General features: G+C 33.0%; 1 protein-coding gene across 2 annotated transcripts in view; it reads left to right on the forward strand.

Moving 5' to 3' along the window:
- The window catches only part of CNTLN (centlein), a 307277-nt gene that overhangs the window by 98152 nt on the left and 190875 nt on the right, over positions 1-18250 (forward strand). For both annotated transcript variants that reach the window (XM_007098529.3, XM_042964431.1), the window contains exon 6: positions 10409-10542. In XM_007098529.3, coding sequence (XP_007098591.2) covers positions 10409-10542 — 134 coding nt within the window. The remainder of the gene's footprint in view (positions 1-10408; positions 10543-18250) is intronic.

Consider the following 18250-nt stretch of genomic DNA (forward strand, 5'->3'; position numbering starts at 1 on the left):
AAGGCTATAGCATTTTGAAATAAAACCTGTTTTGGAAAAACATATTTAGAATCATGAGGTTTGACATTTTTCAGCTAGAGCTTAAATTTATAAATATAGCTAGAATTCATTACAATAGAGTTTTAAGAATGTATTTTCCAGGTCTTTTAAAAAATAAAATGTGAAAAAAGCATAAAACAGTTGAAAAATACTCATGTGTGTTTTAAAGATGATGCTTTCCTTTGACTTAAAAGGGCCTTATTCATAGTAAAATTTTATTTTCATAGAAGATGAAAGGTACAGTCAATCTTCATAATAGTCTGATATCTTTTTTCATCAGTATTTTTCAAAATAGTACTTTTTTGTGGCTTTCTCTTTGTTTTGAGAATATTTTTGTTAATTTTTTTCCCATCAAATTTCAGGTTCCTCATAGACTTTATTGAAAAGGCTATAACAAATTTTCATACTAGTAAATATGATAGTGCCTCTATGTATGCACACATAAAAAGAATATATAACATAAGCACACATACATATATACATATATATGACTATTAAAGCATACTAAGTATGGATATGTGTGTGTGATTATTTTAGAGGTGAAGGGATGTCTATTTCTGAGTGTGTGTATCAATTTGTTGCACATATTTAAGAAAACACATTAAATCTATTAGTGTACCATCAGGGAATGACTGAGCCATTGAGAAAATTGAATTCTGGTGCATTTTCTTTCTCAATTTTTATATCAGTTTCTGCTTCCCTGCATCCTTTAAGCTGTGTGGTAGTGTGATAAGGGTAAGTGGCACTTCCTTGTGTTAAGTTCATGGGTACATGATTATTTGATGATAACTCTTCGAATCATTGATGACTGTTTTCCACTTAAATAGTTCATTCTGTGATTGGCTGTGAATTTTGGTTCTGTGACTTTTTTTTTTAATTGTAGGTTTGGTCTTATTATATTATTATTATATATATATATTATATATATATATTATATATAATATATATATGTATATATATTTTACAAATACTTTCTGTTCCATGATTCTTGAATAAGGTGAATTGGACTTTGAAAAGTTTGTGAATTTGGAAGAGTCTATTTTATTATTTTCTTCTTTATATTCTCTAATGTTTTTGCATTAGGAATCTTAGATGCTAAACCTTTCCCTACCCTAAAGTCTGTAATCTACTTAGAATTTATTTTGGGATATGTTGTTTCACACCATTTATTTAATAGTTAATTGATTTGTGATTCAATCTCTCTCATATCTCAAAGTTTCCATGTGTGTATTGGTTTGTTTCTGGAAATCTTATTATTCTCATGGTTTTAGATATTGTGGTTTTGTAATTTGACTCATTATTTGGCAGGGAAGTCTTCTTCTTTATTCTTGTTTTTGTAAGTCCCAAGCCCTGTATGTGCTTCTTCACTGTCTTATAATATTTAAGAACGATTTTATTAGTTTTACTGAAAAATTCTGTTAGGAAGTAGATTGGAATCACACTTAATTTATGAATTAATCTTGGGAGAATTGTGACCCTAACATTCATGTATGTGGAATAAGATGTTACATTCTTAAAATGGCACTGTCCACTGTTATTCAATTTATTAATAGCTACTAATATTGTCAAATTGTATAAGGGTAAGTAATATTTTAAATTATATTTTAACTGATTATTTCGGGAAGACAAGACTGTTACTGATTTATTTTATCTTAACCTTCTTTTCAATGATTTTTTTTCAAATTACCTTATTCTAAAAATTTGTACATTTTCTAGATTTTTCTAAGTTGCATAATTACATTGCACATTAAGAACACTTTGAATCTTTCTTTCCTTTCTAAAATATTGATTGGCATATCATTCACATTTAATCCATTTAAAGTTCACAGTCCAAGTGCAGTAGTTTTTAGTTTGTGCAGAGTTGTGCAACTATTATCACAATTACTTTTAGAACATTTTCATCGTTTCTTAAAGAAACCCTGTAGCCTTTAGCAGTCACTCTGAATTTACCCCCTTTTCTCTGCAACCCTTGATAGCCAGTAAGCTGCTTTCTTTCTCAATATATTTTCTGTTCTAAAATTTCATATAAATGAAATCAGTGTCTTTTGTGACTGAGTTCTTCTACTTAGAATGTTTTCAGTGTTTATCCATGTTGTAGCATGTTTATCAGTACCACATTCCTTTCTTTGTTGAATAATATTCCATTACATAGATATCCTACATTTTATTTCTTTACCATTAGTAGATGGACATTTGTGTTCTGAATAATGCTGCTATGACTATTTGTGTACAGGATTTCATGTATACATACATGTATTTTTCTTTCTCTTAGGTACATACCAAAGAGTGAGAATACTGGGTCATATTGTAACTGCTTTTAAGTTTTTGAGGAACTTAAGTTTTTGAGGACTGTTTTCAAAAACAGGTGCACCACTTTACATTGTGAACAGCGATGTATGAGAGTTCTGATTTCTTTTTGTGCTCATCAATACTTGTTATTGCCTGTCTTTTTGATTATAGTCATTTCTGTGGATGTTAAGTGATATCTCATTGTGCTTTTCATTTGCATTTCCCTGATGGCTAATGATGTTGAGCATCTTTGGATGTGGTATTGGCTATTTGTCTGTTTTTGAAGAAATGCATATATATTCTGCATACAAATCTCTTTTGTGTATACTTCTGGATACAAGTCTCTTTTTTGGCTGTATATTTTGAAACTATTTTCTTTAATTCATGGTGTTGTTTTTCCTTTATTAATGGTGTTTTTAAGCATAAATGTTTTACATTTTGATGATATTTATCTACCTTTTTTTTTTGTTACCCATGCTTTGGTGAGAAATCATTGCCTAGTCTAAGATCAAGAAGATGGAAACCTATGTTTTCTTCTTCGAGTTTTATAGTTTTATATCTTGCATTTAGTTCTTTGATCCATTTTGAGTTCGTTTTTGAATGTGATGTTTGATAGAAATCCAACTTCATTCTTTTGTTATTCAGTTATCCCAGTACCATTTGTTGAAAAAAACCTAGTCTTCCCCTCACTGCATCTGTTCGGGCATCTTTACTGAGTATCATGGGACTGTAAATAGAAGGATTTTTTCTTAGACCTCAATTCTGTTCCTTTGATTTATACATTTATCCTCATGTCTATGCTACACTATTGATTATTATAGATTTGTAATAGATTTTGCAATTGGGATATGTGTCTCATCCAAATTTTTTCTTCTTTTTTCAATATTAGCCATTCTGGGTCTCTTGCATTTCCATATGGATTTTAGAAACATCTTTTCCATTCTTACAAGAAAAGCAAGCTGGGTTTATTTTGATAGAGATTGCATTGAATTAGAATATCAATTTGGCAAATATCACTATCTTAGGATACTTTATCTTCTAATCAATCAGTGTGGGGTGTTTCATTATTTTAGGTCTACTTTAATTTTTTTCAATAATGTTTTGTGGTTTTCAGAGTATAATTTTGCACTTCTTTGGGTACATATATTCCTAAAAATTTAATTAATTTTTATGCTATTTTAAGTGGAACTGTTTCTTCATTTCCTTTTTGGGTGTTTTATTCCTACTGTAGAGATCTGTAATTAATTTTATATAGTGATCTTATATCCTGCCACCCTGCTTGATAGGTTGATTCTTCGGGGTTTTCTATATGTAAGATTATGTCATTTATAAGCAGAGATAATTTTACTTCTTCTTTTCCAATCTGGTGCCTTTTATCTCATTTGATTGCCCATTCATTACCCTGCTAGAATCTCTCATATAAAGTTGAATAGAAATAAAAGAGTAGACATCTATGTCTTGTTCCATATCTCATTGGTAAAGGAACCACTCTTTCGCCCTTAAGTATGATAATTGATGTTTGCTCTGAAGTTTTGTTGATAAACTTTATCAGATTGAGGAAGTTTCTTTTGGTTCGTAGTTGTTGAATGTTTTTGTCTTTTATCATGAAGAGGTGTTGGATTCTGGTGAATGCTTTTTCTGTATCTATTGAAATAATATTGTGGTTTTTGTTTTTTATTCTGTTGGTATGATATATTACTTGAATTTTGGATGTTAAACCAACTTTACATTGCTGGGATATTTTTGCCTTTGGTATCAAGTCAGATCTTTAGCATCTACTGGCCTTGTAGAATAAATTAGAAAATATTTTCTCCTCATATGTTTTGGAAGAGTTCGAAAAGAATGGGTATTCATTAAAAAAAAAATACTTGGTTCACCAGTTAAAGCCATTTGGTACTAGAATTTTTTATTTTGGGTAGTTTTGATAACTGATTAATAAACCTTTTCAGTTATCATAGGTCTGTTGAGATTTTCTATTTCTTCTTGAGTTAGTTTAGGTGATCTGTGTCTTTCTACGTACGTAGGTTATCCAATTTGCTGATGTACAATTGCTTACAGTATTCTCTAATAATCCTTTTTTTATTTCTGTACTAGTGTCCTTACTTTCATTTTTGATTTTAGTTACTTACACCTTTTCTCTTTTTTGTTTGTCATTCTAACTAAAGGTTTGTTAATTTTTTTTAATGTTTATTTTTGAGAGAGACACAGAGTGGGGGAGGGGCAGAGAGAGAGGGAGACACAGAATCTGAAACAGGCTCCAGGCTCTGAGCTGTCAGCACAGAGCCCCATGCAGGGCTCAAACTCATGAACTGAACCATAAGATCATGACCTGAGCCCAAGTTGGATGCTTAACGGACTGAGCCACCTAGGCTCCCCTAAAGGTTTGTTAATTTTGTTGCTATTTACAAAGAGTCAAATTTTGCTTTAATTGATTATTGTTTTGCTAGCCCCTTTTTAAAAACTTTCCATATTAATCTTTATCATTTCCTTTCTATTCTCTTTGGTTTTACTTTGCTATTTTAATTTGTTTTCTATTTCTTCAAGGTGTAAAATTAGATTCTTAATTTGAGGTATGTTTTCTTTTTTAATGTTGGCATTTATAGCTATAAATTTCCCCAGTACTACCTTTGCTGCATCTTGTAATTATTAGTATTTATGCGTTGTTTTCATTCATCTCTGAATATTTTCTAATTCTCTTGTGATCTCTTCTTTCACCTATTTGTTGTTTATGATTAGTTTGTCTAATTTCCACATATTAAATTTTTCTTTTGGTTTTTCTTCTTTTAGTGACTTTTAACTCCAATCCGCTATGGTTGGACAAGGTACTTTGTATAATTGTAATGTTTTTAAATTGATTAAGCATTGTTTTATGTCCTAACATTTGGCCTGATACGGCAGATATTCCATGTGTACTTGAGAAAAATATATAATCTGCTATTTTGGAGTAAAGTATTCCATATACATCTATTAGGACTACTTAGTTTATAGTGTTCTTCAGCCCTCTTCATCCTTGTTGACCTTCTGTCTAAATGTTGTATTCATTATTTAAAGTGGAGTATTGAATTCTTCAGCTATTATTGTAAAACTGTATTTCTCCCTTCAATTCTATAATTGTTTATATATTTAAGGGCTTGGTTGTTTGGTACGTGTACATTTATAGTTATTATATCTTCCTGATGAATTGACTCTTTAATCAATATATAAGCTCTCTTTTCCCTTTTGTGACAGTTTTTGACATAAAGTATATTTTGTTTGGTATTATTTTATCTGTTCCAGCTCTTTTCGGTTATTATTTTCAGAGAATATCTTTTCCATTCTTTCATTTTCAGTCTATTTGTGTCTTTGTATCTGAAATCAGTGTCTCTCTTTTTTTTCAATTCCAGTATAATTAACATCCAGTATTGTATTAGTTTGACCTGTACAATATAGTGATTCAGAAATTCTGTACATTACTCAGTGCTCATCATGATAAGTATACTCTTAATCCCTTCACCTGTTTCACCCATCCCCATCTATGGTCACCATCAATTTGTTCTCCAAAAGTGTCTGGTTTTTTTGTCTTTTTTTTCCCCTTGTTCATGTTTTTGTCCCTTAAATTTTACATTTGAATGAAATTGTATGACATTTATCTTTCTCTGACTGACTTATTTAAAGTGAGTCTTTTTTGAGGCACCTGGGTGGCTTAGTCGGTTAAGCATCTGACTTCAGCTCTCATCATGATCTCGCAGTTCTTGAGTGTGAGCTCTGTTTTCGGCTCTGTCCTGACAGCTCAGACCCTGGAATCTGCGTTGGATTCTGTGTCTCCCCCACTCTCTCTGTCCCTTCCCTGCTTGTGCTCTCTCTCTCTCGCTCACTCGCTCAAAAATACATAAGTAAACGTTTAAAAAAAGGATCTCTAAAATGTGACAAGCCACTCTCTCTTACTTTCAAGATTCTTTTTTGGGGAGCTGAATTCCAAAAGATTGATAATAATTTATCTCAGTGTGTGTCTCTTTTCTCTTGATCATTCTTGGAGTTTGTTGTGGCTGGCCTTTGGATTTGTGGTGCATGTATTTCATCAAAATTGGGACGTTTATGGCCATTTTTTCTTCACATGTTATTTCTGCTTCCTCTTGTCTCTTCGCTTTCTGAGACTCCCATAATGTGTATGTCTTTCTTGTTAATGGTGTCCACAGTTTTCATAGGTTCTGTTCACTGTTCTTCATGTTCTTTCTGCTGCTCAGATTCAATAATTTTCCTTGTTTCATCATCTAATTTGCTGATTCTTTCTTCAACCTGCTCTGTGTCTGTTGTTGGGCACTCTGGAGAATGATTCATTTTTGTTATTTTACTTTTTCACTCCAGCATTTATGTTTACTTCCTTTTAATAATTTTTTTTCTTTACTGATATTCTTTTGGTTTATACATTGTTTTCCTGGTTTACTGTAGATTTTTTTTCATGTTTTTTTTCCTTAGTATATTTAAGACATTTTAAAGTTTTTGCCTTGTAAATCTGATATCTGGGGTTCCTCGGGAATGGTTTGTGTTAATTTATATGTTCCTTTGTTTAGGCCATACTTACCTCATTTTTCTTGTATGCCTTGTGATGTTTTGTTGTTGAAAGTGGAGCATTTGAGTATGATAATGTGGTAACTCTGGAAGCCAGATTCTATCCCTTATTGAAGTGTTTTGCTTTTTTAACTGTCAAAGGTTATTTAGGTAATCTTCAAATCTGTATTTTTAAGAGTCTGTTCCTTGTTGTGTAAGCTCACTGAGGTTTCTATCCTTAAGCTTTTGTTCACCTCATGTGGTGTCACAGGTTTCCTTGATGCCAGGAGCCAAAACAAACAGAACACAAGGAAAAGGAAAAACCCAAACAAACACAGTACACACATCCACAGCCACAAAACAAATCCCTCTCCCAGTCTTTGTATTGACTCCATACTGAGAAAGTCTTTCAATACTTATCCATTGCACTGAGCTCAGAGGTCAGCCCAGGGTGAAACTTTGGGTCTTAATCAAAGACTTTTCTGTCTTTTCTAGTCTTTTCTGAGCATGCATCTTTCTCTGAGCCTATGTGTGGTTTTCTAAACTTTCCAAGATGAATGGGTATTTTTGAATGTCTTAATGTCTCAAAGAATCTCCCACAGCTTTTGCTTCCATGCCTTGGGCATTCTGTTGTGTATCTGAACCAATAATCTTTTACTGTACACATCTGTGTTTTGTTAGTTTACCTTGTGGTATATTTGAGCCATATCCTATTTTTTCAGTCTGCGTTACCAGGTAGGTTAAACAAGACATAATCACTTTGCATCATTCCTTCAGGTAGCCCTCAGATAAATTAGATACACATAGTAATTTGCTAGTGAAGTCTGTTCTGCTTCCTTCTGAACCAAGGACCAGTATCTCCTACTCGGAACTACTGTCATTCTAAGAATATAACTGCTTTAAGATTCCCAGGCTTTAAAGTGGTCAACTTAGTGGAGACAGTGTGGAGAAGGGCAAATGAAAACTCCATAAATCTTTTGTGCTATTTTTAAGTTGCTTTTATTTTTGGCTCAGCATTTTTTTGGTTGCTGTAAATATTTGAATTTTATTTTTCTAACATTAGTTCTGAGAGTTTCTGCTTGTTTTTTCATATTTCTGCCAGGGCAAGAGTGCTTGGAGCTGCCTACTCTGCCATTTTCTTGATGTCACTTGTCACCTTCATTTTTTTTTAATTAAAAAAATTTTTTTATGATTATTTATTTTTGAAAGAGAGAGACAGAGCATGAGTGGGGGAGGGTCAGAGAGAGGGAGACAAAATCTGAAGCAGATTCCAGGGTCCAAACTGTCAGCACAGAGCCCAGTGCAGGGTTCAAACTTGCAAACCACGAAATCATGACCTGAGCTGAAGTTGGACACTTAACTGACTGAGCCACCCAGATGCCTGTTGTCACCTTCATTTTGAAATGATAGTTTTACTATATATATGATTCTGTGTTAGCAGTTTTTTTTTTCGTTTGAGCACTTTGAATATGTTATCTCACTGTCTCTGACATCTATTGTTTCTGAAGAAGAGTCAGTTGTTAATCTTACTGAGGTCTCTTGAAAATGAGGAGTGGTTTTTCTCTTATGGTTTCTAAGATTTTTTCTTGGTTTTGGCTGTCAGTATTTTTACTATGATATGTCTGTGGATTTCTGCATGTACAGTCCATGGAGGTTTTGTGCTTCTTGGATGTTACATTAATTTTTTTCATGATTGTTTGGTAGTTTTCAGTCATTATTTCTTTGAATATTTTTTCTGTTTCTTTATTCTCTTACCTCTCCTTCTGGTAGTTTCATTATGCTCTGTTGGTGCATTTAATAGTGTTCCACATTTTTCTGGGGCTATTGACTATTGTTATTCTTTTTTCTTGATTTATCTTCAAGTTTTTCTTATTTCTGCCATCTCCTATTGAATATTCAGCTCCTCTTGTGAACTTTTTGATGCTCTTCATTTTGGTTGTTTTGCTTTTTAGCATCAGAAATTCCACTTGGATGTTTAAAAATAACCTATATCACTTTATGGTGTTTTTTATTAGGTGAGACTTTGTCATGTTTTTGAAGCATGGTTTTCTTTAGTAATTTTTTATTGACTGCTTCTTCTCCTCTATGTATGGATGACACTTTCCTCTTTTTACATGTTGTAATTTTTGTTGGAAAATGGACATTTAAAATTGTATAGTAGAGTAGTTTTGGATACTGATTCCTCACTACCCCATCCTCATTGTAAAATGTAAAATATTTTTAATATCTATTTTTGATTTTTAAAATTGTTGCATTTTTTAAATACTTAAATTTTTAAATCTAATTTTAAATTTATATATCTGGCATAAGGGTGGTTCTAACTCTTGGTTGTTATAAACAGTGCTGGTATAAACATGGGTATGCCAATATGTCTTCAAGATCCTGCTTTCTATTCTTTTGAATTTATATACCAAGAAATATTGCTGGATTATATACTAGATACCTTTTTAATGTTTTGAGCAGTTACCACCCTCCCAGCCGACCATACAGGTTACATCATTTATAGTCCCACCAGTAGCGCACAAAGATTTCTGCTTTCTCATATCCATGCCAGTGATCTTTCTTTTTTCTTTCTCCCTCCCTCCCTCCCTCTCTCTCTTTCTCTCTCTCTCATTGCTGTTTTTTCTCATAAATGGAAATTTAAGAAGTACTCAGAGTGCTTTCTTGGCCGAAAGCCATTATTTTTACCTTTAAAAGATTGCTTCAGCTACCGTGGGGTAATATGTGAAGTATGAGAGCATGGCTAGAGTAGAGGAGTGCAGGGTAGAGTAGAGTGCCTAAACCCTGGTGCTCACTTCTGCAAATAATCAATGTATAGTGTTTATGTGGGTATACTTTATGTTTAGATATGTTTATTTACTACTTTATGAAAATAATCAAAATTAGTTTTGTAATATATTTTGGAAAAAATATAGTTAAAAGTAACATCAATTTTGAAATGTTTCACAATGTAAACAATAGAGAATTATCTGGAGGAAAAGGCCGACTTTGTAAAACTTGGGTAAAATTTCACCATAATCAGGAAAACTGAACATGATCTGAATCTCAAATATTATACAATTATGTTGATATTTTTTACAGTTCTGTCCCTTTTTTTCCCAATGTGTGTACATTTAAAATAGAGGAAATAATGAAATATCTGCCATTTGTCCTGGCTACTCTTTAAGTAAATGAACTAATTTTTTTATTCATATATACTTTCACTATACAATAATTTCCTTACACAATAATAGCTTTTTCACTATACAATAATTTCCTTACTATAATTTCAATAAGTACATTTCTACTTTGATTTTCAAATTTAATTGCTTCACATTCTTAGTTTTTGTACCAAGGCACTATGATACTTTTTCATTTTCTGGAAAAAGTAAATTGCAACTGGTATGAAAGTTATTGTTTGTACTAAATATTTTTTTAGTTAAGTGAAAACAAAACAAATTAAAAACATTACCAATTTTTTACTGTAATTTTTTAGATTAGTTCAATAGAATACACTTCATTTCTTATTTGATACTTATTATGTTTGATTATGATATAAGTGCTCTGATTTTAGGCCTTTGAAGATGATTTAATTGAAGCAAGAAAAGAAATTGAAGTATCACAGAGTAAATATAATGCTGTGTCATTACAGTTGAATAATAAACAGACTGAACTTATCCAGAAGGATATGGATATTACCCTTGTCAGGCAAGTATATTCAATTTCAAATGTAATATAGCACTGTCATTAGTTATTCAGAATGGCAACATATATGTTTATTATTAACACTCTAAAATGACAACAATAGGTCTTCTATGAAGACATATGTTTGTATATTGAAACGATCTGGATTTTATTTATTTATTTATTTTATTTTATTTTTTTAACATTTATTTATTTTTGAGACAGAGACAGAGCATGAACAGGGGAGGGGCAGAGAGAGAGGGAGACACAGAATTGGAAGCAGGCTCCAGGCTCTGAGCCATCAGCCCAGAGCCTGACGCGGGGCTCGAACTCACGGACCGCGAGATCGTGACCTGAGCCAAAGTCGGACGCTCAACCAGCTGAGCCACCCAGGCGCCTGAAACGATCTGGATTTTAAATACCGAACTTGGAATCGTTAACTGAGAGAATCAAGTGTTGCACAGGATTGGGAAGAGCATTCTTAAAGAGTGGTTTTGTTTCCATTTTTAATAAGCATAATGCATTCATTCATTGTTTCCTTCTAAAATTCCCAGCTGGGTATTATATGATATTCATTATTGTTATTTATAATGGGCAATATATGAGAAATCCAATTTTGACTTTTTATTTTATTATGTTCTACATAGATTTAGTTTATGAGATACTCTTTCTATATCAAAATAGTTAATTTTGTAGTGCTATTCAGAAAGTAGGATTCCTTGAAAAATATGTTTTCAAGTGTTTTGAAAGATTTTAAACTACCTATTATTTCATTTACCTTTATCAGAAAACGATATTAGAATAAGTCATAAATATGTAGGTATATATGCATGCATATCACATATATATGTTATCTATATATACACATGCCTACATTATATACATGTGTGTATGTATGTACATTTTTACTTAAACTAATTAAAGTAATCGTACAAAGTTGGGGCACCTATGTGGCTCAGTCCGTTAAGCGGCTGACTTCGGCTCAGGTCATGATATCATGGTTTGTGGGTTTGAGCCCTGCGTTGGGCTCTGTGCTGACAGCTCGGAGCCTGGAGCCTGCTTCTGATGCTGTGTCTCCCTCTCTCTCTGCCCCCTCCCACTCACGCTCTCTCTCTCTCTGTCTCTCAAAAATGAATTAATGTTAAAAAAATTTTTTAAAGTAATCTTACAAAGTTTTTCATATACCTTTATAAACAATTTCATCCTCTGGTGGTACTACTGTGTATATATGTGCATACATATATATGTGTATATATATATATATACACACACACATAAACTATTTACATATGTAATATTATATATAAACACTATGTATTTCGGTTATGTATAATAATATTGTGTGGTTAAAACCTGATATGTAAATATGTATTTATGTATTATATATTTATATTCAATACATATTTGTGTATTTTTACATATATTTTGTATATTACAAGATATCTCTATATATATCTATCAGGGCAGAAGTTTTAGTTAGGTAGCACTTTATATATATATACACATATATATATATACACACACACACATATATATACACACACATATATACATATGTGTGTGTATATATATATATATATCTATCAGGGCAGAAGTTTTAGTTAGGTAGCACTTTATATATATATATATATATATATATGTATATATATATACACACACACACACATATATATACATATGTATATATATACATATGTATATATATGTATATATATGTGTGTATATATATACATATGTATATATATGTGTGTGTATATATATATATGTATATATATATAAATTTATTACCTAAGCAAAAATTCATTGTGTTACAATTTAAAAATCTTCTTATTAATAGGGTTGAGGAAAAGTATAACATTTATAGGTGATAGACTGATTGGCTTATCTATTCATGGTATAATTATTTTTGAAGCCTGTAATTTGATGAAATCAGAAAAGTAATTTTACATAGTTATAGAATCTTAGATTTTTAATTTTTTTTTTTTTTTTTGCATTTTATTTATTTTTGAGAAACAGAGTGAGACAAAGCGTGAGCAGGGGAGGGGCAGAGAGAGAAGGAGACAGAATCTGAAGCAGGCTCCAGGCTCTGAGCAAGCAGTCAGCACAGAGCCTGATGCCGGGCTTGAACCCACAAACCGTGAAATCATGACCTGAGCTGAAGTCGGACGCTCAACCGACTGAGCCACCCAGGCGCCCTTAGAATCTTAGATTTGTAAGAAATCTTAAAATTGTCATTTATTCCTGTCTTCTTCTCAATAAGATAATATACCTTTTTGTCTTTGCTTGACACTTTTAGTTGATAAGTTTCTCATTACTTTTCAAGACTGTTCTTTTCAGTTTATATTGTTAAAATTGAACATTGTTCAGTTGAGTTAAAGTTTGATTTTTTTTTACAATATCCACCCATTTATCTTGAATCCTTATTTAGAAAACCTCAGAGACAATCTAATCTCTATTCTATTGCATAGATCTTGAAATAATAGAAGATATCTTTATCAATAACTTTATCTTTTCATTGTTTAACTATTATTTCTCATAATTTTTCATGTTATATACTTTGTAGATGTTACACTGTTTGGGGTTGCATTTCTGAATGTGTTCCATATCATCAGTATCTGTATCATCAATATTTTTCTTAAAATGTAACACTGATAACTGCACAAAATATTCCAATGATGACCTTTCCCTTTTAGAGTATGATTCGGATGGAACATGGGACATAATCTAGGATGCAGTGTAGTGTTAAGTGCATGGCTTTTGAATAATTACATTTTCTACTAAATTTTGCCCCTTTGTATACTTGAATTTAGTGTATTGCAAGAGCTATAAGCTACAGTAAATAAGGCAGTAATATCCACAGATGGGCATTTTATTACACTATGGTAAAAGAAAGGACCATGTGTAATTTTAAGAGCTTGACTGTAAGGGCTTATAGAGGTGGAGTTGGAAGTTTGGAGCAGAGGACTATGACTCAAACCCTCATTAGGGTTGTAGTTGAGATGTCTGTAGTATTTTTCCTGAGTTGTCTGAATAAGTTGGGTGTATTATGTGTCTCCTTTCCTTTATGATTTTTATTTCTTAGAGGGGGATGGTGGTGATTATGATATACCAGTATCACTTTACTGAATCTGTATATTGCACAAAAGATGCACAAAGCCATAATTGTGGGGAAAACGTTCTAGGCACTTTCTTATTTGGATATACTTTTCTTTATTGATGTATGACAGAGTTGTCCAAGCTATATTTCTTTTTTTTTTTTTAACGTTTATTTATTTTTGAGACAGAGAGAGACAGAGCATGAACGGGGGAGGGGCAGAGAGAGAGGGAGACACAGAATCGGAAGCAGGCTCCAGGCTCTGAGCCATTAGCCCAGAGTCCGATGCGGGGCTCGAACTCACGGACCGCGAGATCGTGACCCGAGCTGAAGTCGGACGCTTAACCAACTGAGCCACCCAGGCGCCCCCAAGCTATATTTCTTTATGGGTTTATGTCTTTGGAATTCATAATTATTTGTATATGTATTGAATATTCATGTCACTCACTATGATATGAAACATTGTTGTGAACTCAACCTCAAATGATTTTTATCCTGAATTAGAGTATAAATAAATATCAGTACTTGTATAATAAGGTACATGCTTATAATGCATACAGAGCATCCAAATTTATAACTAGAACTTGCATAAAGTGCTAGCCAGTTAGGTTTCCTAACCAAAAGTTTTGTCTGAATAGCTAATGATTCTATAATTACATGGAGGGTGGACTAAATGGCTATATGGATAGTGGGCTAAATTACAGGGACATAGGATTAAATGAGTTGGGAATTTTTCTTAGACATTACTTGTGAATCTCCTACAAAAAATAAAAAAATAAAAGTCAAGATAGTGCAGTCATAATTTGGATTAGAAATGTCAAAGTTAGGGGCACCTGGGTAGCTCAGTTGGTTAAGCACCCAACTTCAGCTCAGATCATGATCTCATGGTTCATGGGTTCAGATGCCCCATTGGGCTCTGTGCTGACAGCTCAGAGCCTGGAGCCTGCTTCAGATTCTGTCTGGGTCTCCCACTCCCTCTGACCTTCCTGCTCTGTCCTCCCCTGCTCATGCTCATGCTCTGTCTCTGTCTCTGTCTCCCTCTCTCTCTCTCAAAAAGAAATAAATATTAAAAAAAAAAAAAAAAAGAAATGTCAAAGTCAGAATCCTGAAATTGGATTGGTTGATACACCTGGATTACTAGTGTTCCCAGACCCTTAGCAGAAGCAAGTGTAAATTATCTCTGTAAGATGATACAACAATTCTGTCCTCAAATTATATCCACAGTTTTTCAAATTAATATCCCACATATAGTCAGACATATTAAGTATTAAGAATAAAAACTAAAGACCTAAGAACTGGACTTGATGGGAAAAGACCCAATTATTTGCCTATAATATAATTAATTTGCATAGAAAACTCAAAATAACTTACAGAAACACTTTTCAAATTCATTAGTGGGTTTATTTAGTACACTTGGTAGATGCAATGTTAGTGAATAAAATTCAACTGCACTTTTATTTCAGCAAAAATTTAGGAAGTGGACTTAATATATAGAAATAATATCATTTATAATATGACTAAATATATGAAGCGTATGTGTAATGAAAGCTGTGTGTTACCTCTGTGCAGAAAAGTGGAAAACATTACTGACACAAATAAAGGGTCTAATAGGGATATACAAAGTTCATGGTTTAGAAGGTTCAATATGATAAAGATGTCAATTCTCTCCAAATAGGTACTGAGATTTAGAATAATGCAGATTATCAACAACAGAAAACCATTACTACCTCCAGACTAGAAGGAGCAAGGAGAGAAGCTCAAACCAGATCTTGTGAAAAGTCTGTCCTGGAGAGAGTTTGCCTAACAGATGTGTCTTTAGACAGGGGAACAGAGACACTGCCGACTGTGGTTCAGCATAGTGGGAGCCAGGGAAAGAAATACCTTGACACAATTTTGTCTCCTTTACCCTCTCTAATCACCAGCCAGCACTTCTAACTGATCAAATTCAGTCAGAGGCCGAGGACAAGGAGCCAGTGTAATGCAGTCTGTAGAGGTTGGCCTCTAGGCTAGAGTATTAGAGAGTAGGAAGACATAATGAACATTGGAGAATATATGGTACATTCTCCATTACCGCTCTTTTCCTGGACATTTATTGCTTATTAAGTTTTTGGTATAAACTTTAGAATAAACTTGCATATTTCTTGTTTGGTATTTCATTAGAGCATCAAATTTACAAGTAAGCCTGAGAATTTACATCTTTATGATGGCAATCTTCCTGTCCCAGAGGGTGGTATGCCATTCCATTTGTTTCAGTGCCTTTGTGTCCTTAGAAATTTGTTTTAAGTTTCTAATGAGTTTTGACATTTCTTGTTAAATTTATTCCTAGCTATTTCATGTTTTTGTTACTATTTTAAATGGGATATTTCCTTCCCCTGTAGTTTACAACTGATTTTCCTTTCATTGCTTATAGTTTTTTGCTGTACATGTTTTGATGTGCTATGATTTGGTGGGTAAAGTGTTCACAGTTCTTTTGTTTTTACTGTGAATTTCACTTTTACTTTTTTGCATGTAAATATTTTGCCTTGGATTCTAATTCTTCTGAAATTAATATTGCTGTTCTTTATTTTTGTTTACATTTTTATGATAAACAAAACAAGTATATAATCATTTAGGATAATGATACATGTGAATTATTAAAAATAATTCATGCATAAATTATATTAAAAATAATAATAAAAAGAAAAAATAGCGCATGAAGTATAGAAAAGTACAAAGAAGATAGAGGAAAAATACTACACTTAAAATACAACTCCAGACAAGTAAAAGCCATTAAAATTTTGTGAGAATCATTCTAGATTTTTCTCAATTTATATTTATAGATTGAATATTAGGTGGATAGAAATTTTTAGATAAAAGGGACTATACTGAACATGTTCTTTTAATAAGTAATAACTTCAGCTTTTTATGATATGATGGAACAATGAGACACTGATATGAAATTGAGGGAATTATTAAACCTTTCTCTATAAAAAGCACTGACTCTTTCTAAAGCTAAGAAGGAAATGGCATGAAAAACTTTGGAGGTCAATCTCATTATGTATTTTTTTAATCCACATTTCATCTTTAGTTCATTTTGAGACCTGCTGTGTAAACTTTGGAAAATAGAACATACATTCAACCATTTTAACTCCTGATTTTGCAACTTGAGATATATGACACTTGTAACCAAAGTAACCAAAGATGTTTAGGATTAGTTCTGTATTTTGCTTCAGTGCTCATCACCTAACTTTTTACTTTTGATGTGTTCATTCCTTCACTCTGTTTTGATTCACCTCAGGGGCTCATATTTATTTATTTATTTATTTATTTTTCTTTTTAAATATAATTTATTGTCAAATTGGTTTCCATACAACACCCAGTGCTCATCCTAACATCAGGGGCTTATTTTTAAAAAAAATTTTTAACATTTTTATTTATTTTTGAGAGACAGAGACAGAGCATGAGTGGGGGAGGGGCAGAGGGAGAGGGAGACACAGAATCTGAAGCAGGCTCCAGGTTCCAAGCTGTCAGCACAGAGCCCCATGCAGGGCTCGAACCCACAAACTGTGAGATCATGACCTGAGCTGAAGTCGGACGCTCAACCGACTGAGCCACCCAGTCGCCAGGGGCTCTTTTTTAATAGGGCCTTCCCTGTTGCTAGAGTATGCTTTCTCCCCCAGTGTCCTCGTATTTAGCCATGTGACTTATTTTGGCCTGTGAGACAAGAGTGAAAGTAATATATGCCATGTCCTAATGTTTTAAAAGAAGCATTGCTTGATTTGCCTTTGCTTTTCGTCCTCTGCCACCAGAATAGTATATTCCTAATATAGTCTGCTGCTGCAGTTTGAGTCTTAAGATAGAGGAAAGCCACATGTAATGTGAGCAAGCAGTAAATCTTTGTTTTTATAAACCATCCAGATTTTTTTTAACTGCAGAATAACCTAGAGAAGCTGCCGGAAACCCTCTGTCAGTCTTTGGTATCAAACTTGATCTCCACAGGGATATTCCTAATTTATCCCATGGCCCACTCAATCCCTTAGATAGCATCACTGTAACTAAAAAATCACCGGATTTATCTTTCAGGAATCCAGTATTTTTAACAGCACTTGACATTCTTCTTGAGGAAATGTTGTCTGTTCTCAGAGCTGTCTCAAGTCTCTCATACTTTCCTTGACTCCTTTTTATCTGTGTCTACAGGAAATTCTCAAGTTTGAACCTACCAATTAACTTTATTTTCCATAGCTTTTATTTTCCTTATAACTGTAATTATGCATTTTGATGTTATTAGGGTATCTTTCCTTTTTAACAATATCTCTTTATGTTATCCTTTTCATTTCATCCATTCAACAACTGTCTTATCCCATATATCCTAGCAAACAGAGCATGAGGGAAGGATTAAGTCCTGATTGCTTACTTAGGAGATTCAATTCCAGGGGTAAGTGAGTGAGAGAAAGAGAGAGAAGAATGAGGCAGGCAAGGATAAAGAGTAATTCAAGGAAATGCACTATTGTGCTGGCTACTGCTTTGTGATGAACCATGAAGAGATAGCAGGTGCACTGAATTTGCTACCCAGGGTGATTCTGAACAGGCTGTAGGAGAGAAACGATGCTCTAGAGCAATCCATCAGATGGAAAAAGAAAACAAGTTACCTGTCTGTTT

The sequence above is a fragment of the Panthera tigris genome, chromosome D4 (genome assembly GCF_018350195.1).
Source record: "Panthera tigris isolate Pti1 chromosome D4, P.tigris_Pti1_mat1.1, whole genome shotgun sequence".
NCBI classification, from domain to species: domain Eukaryota; kingdom Metazoa; phylum Chordata; class Mammalia; order Carnivora; family Felidae; genus Panthera; species Panthera tigris.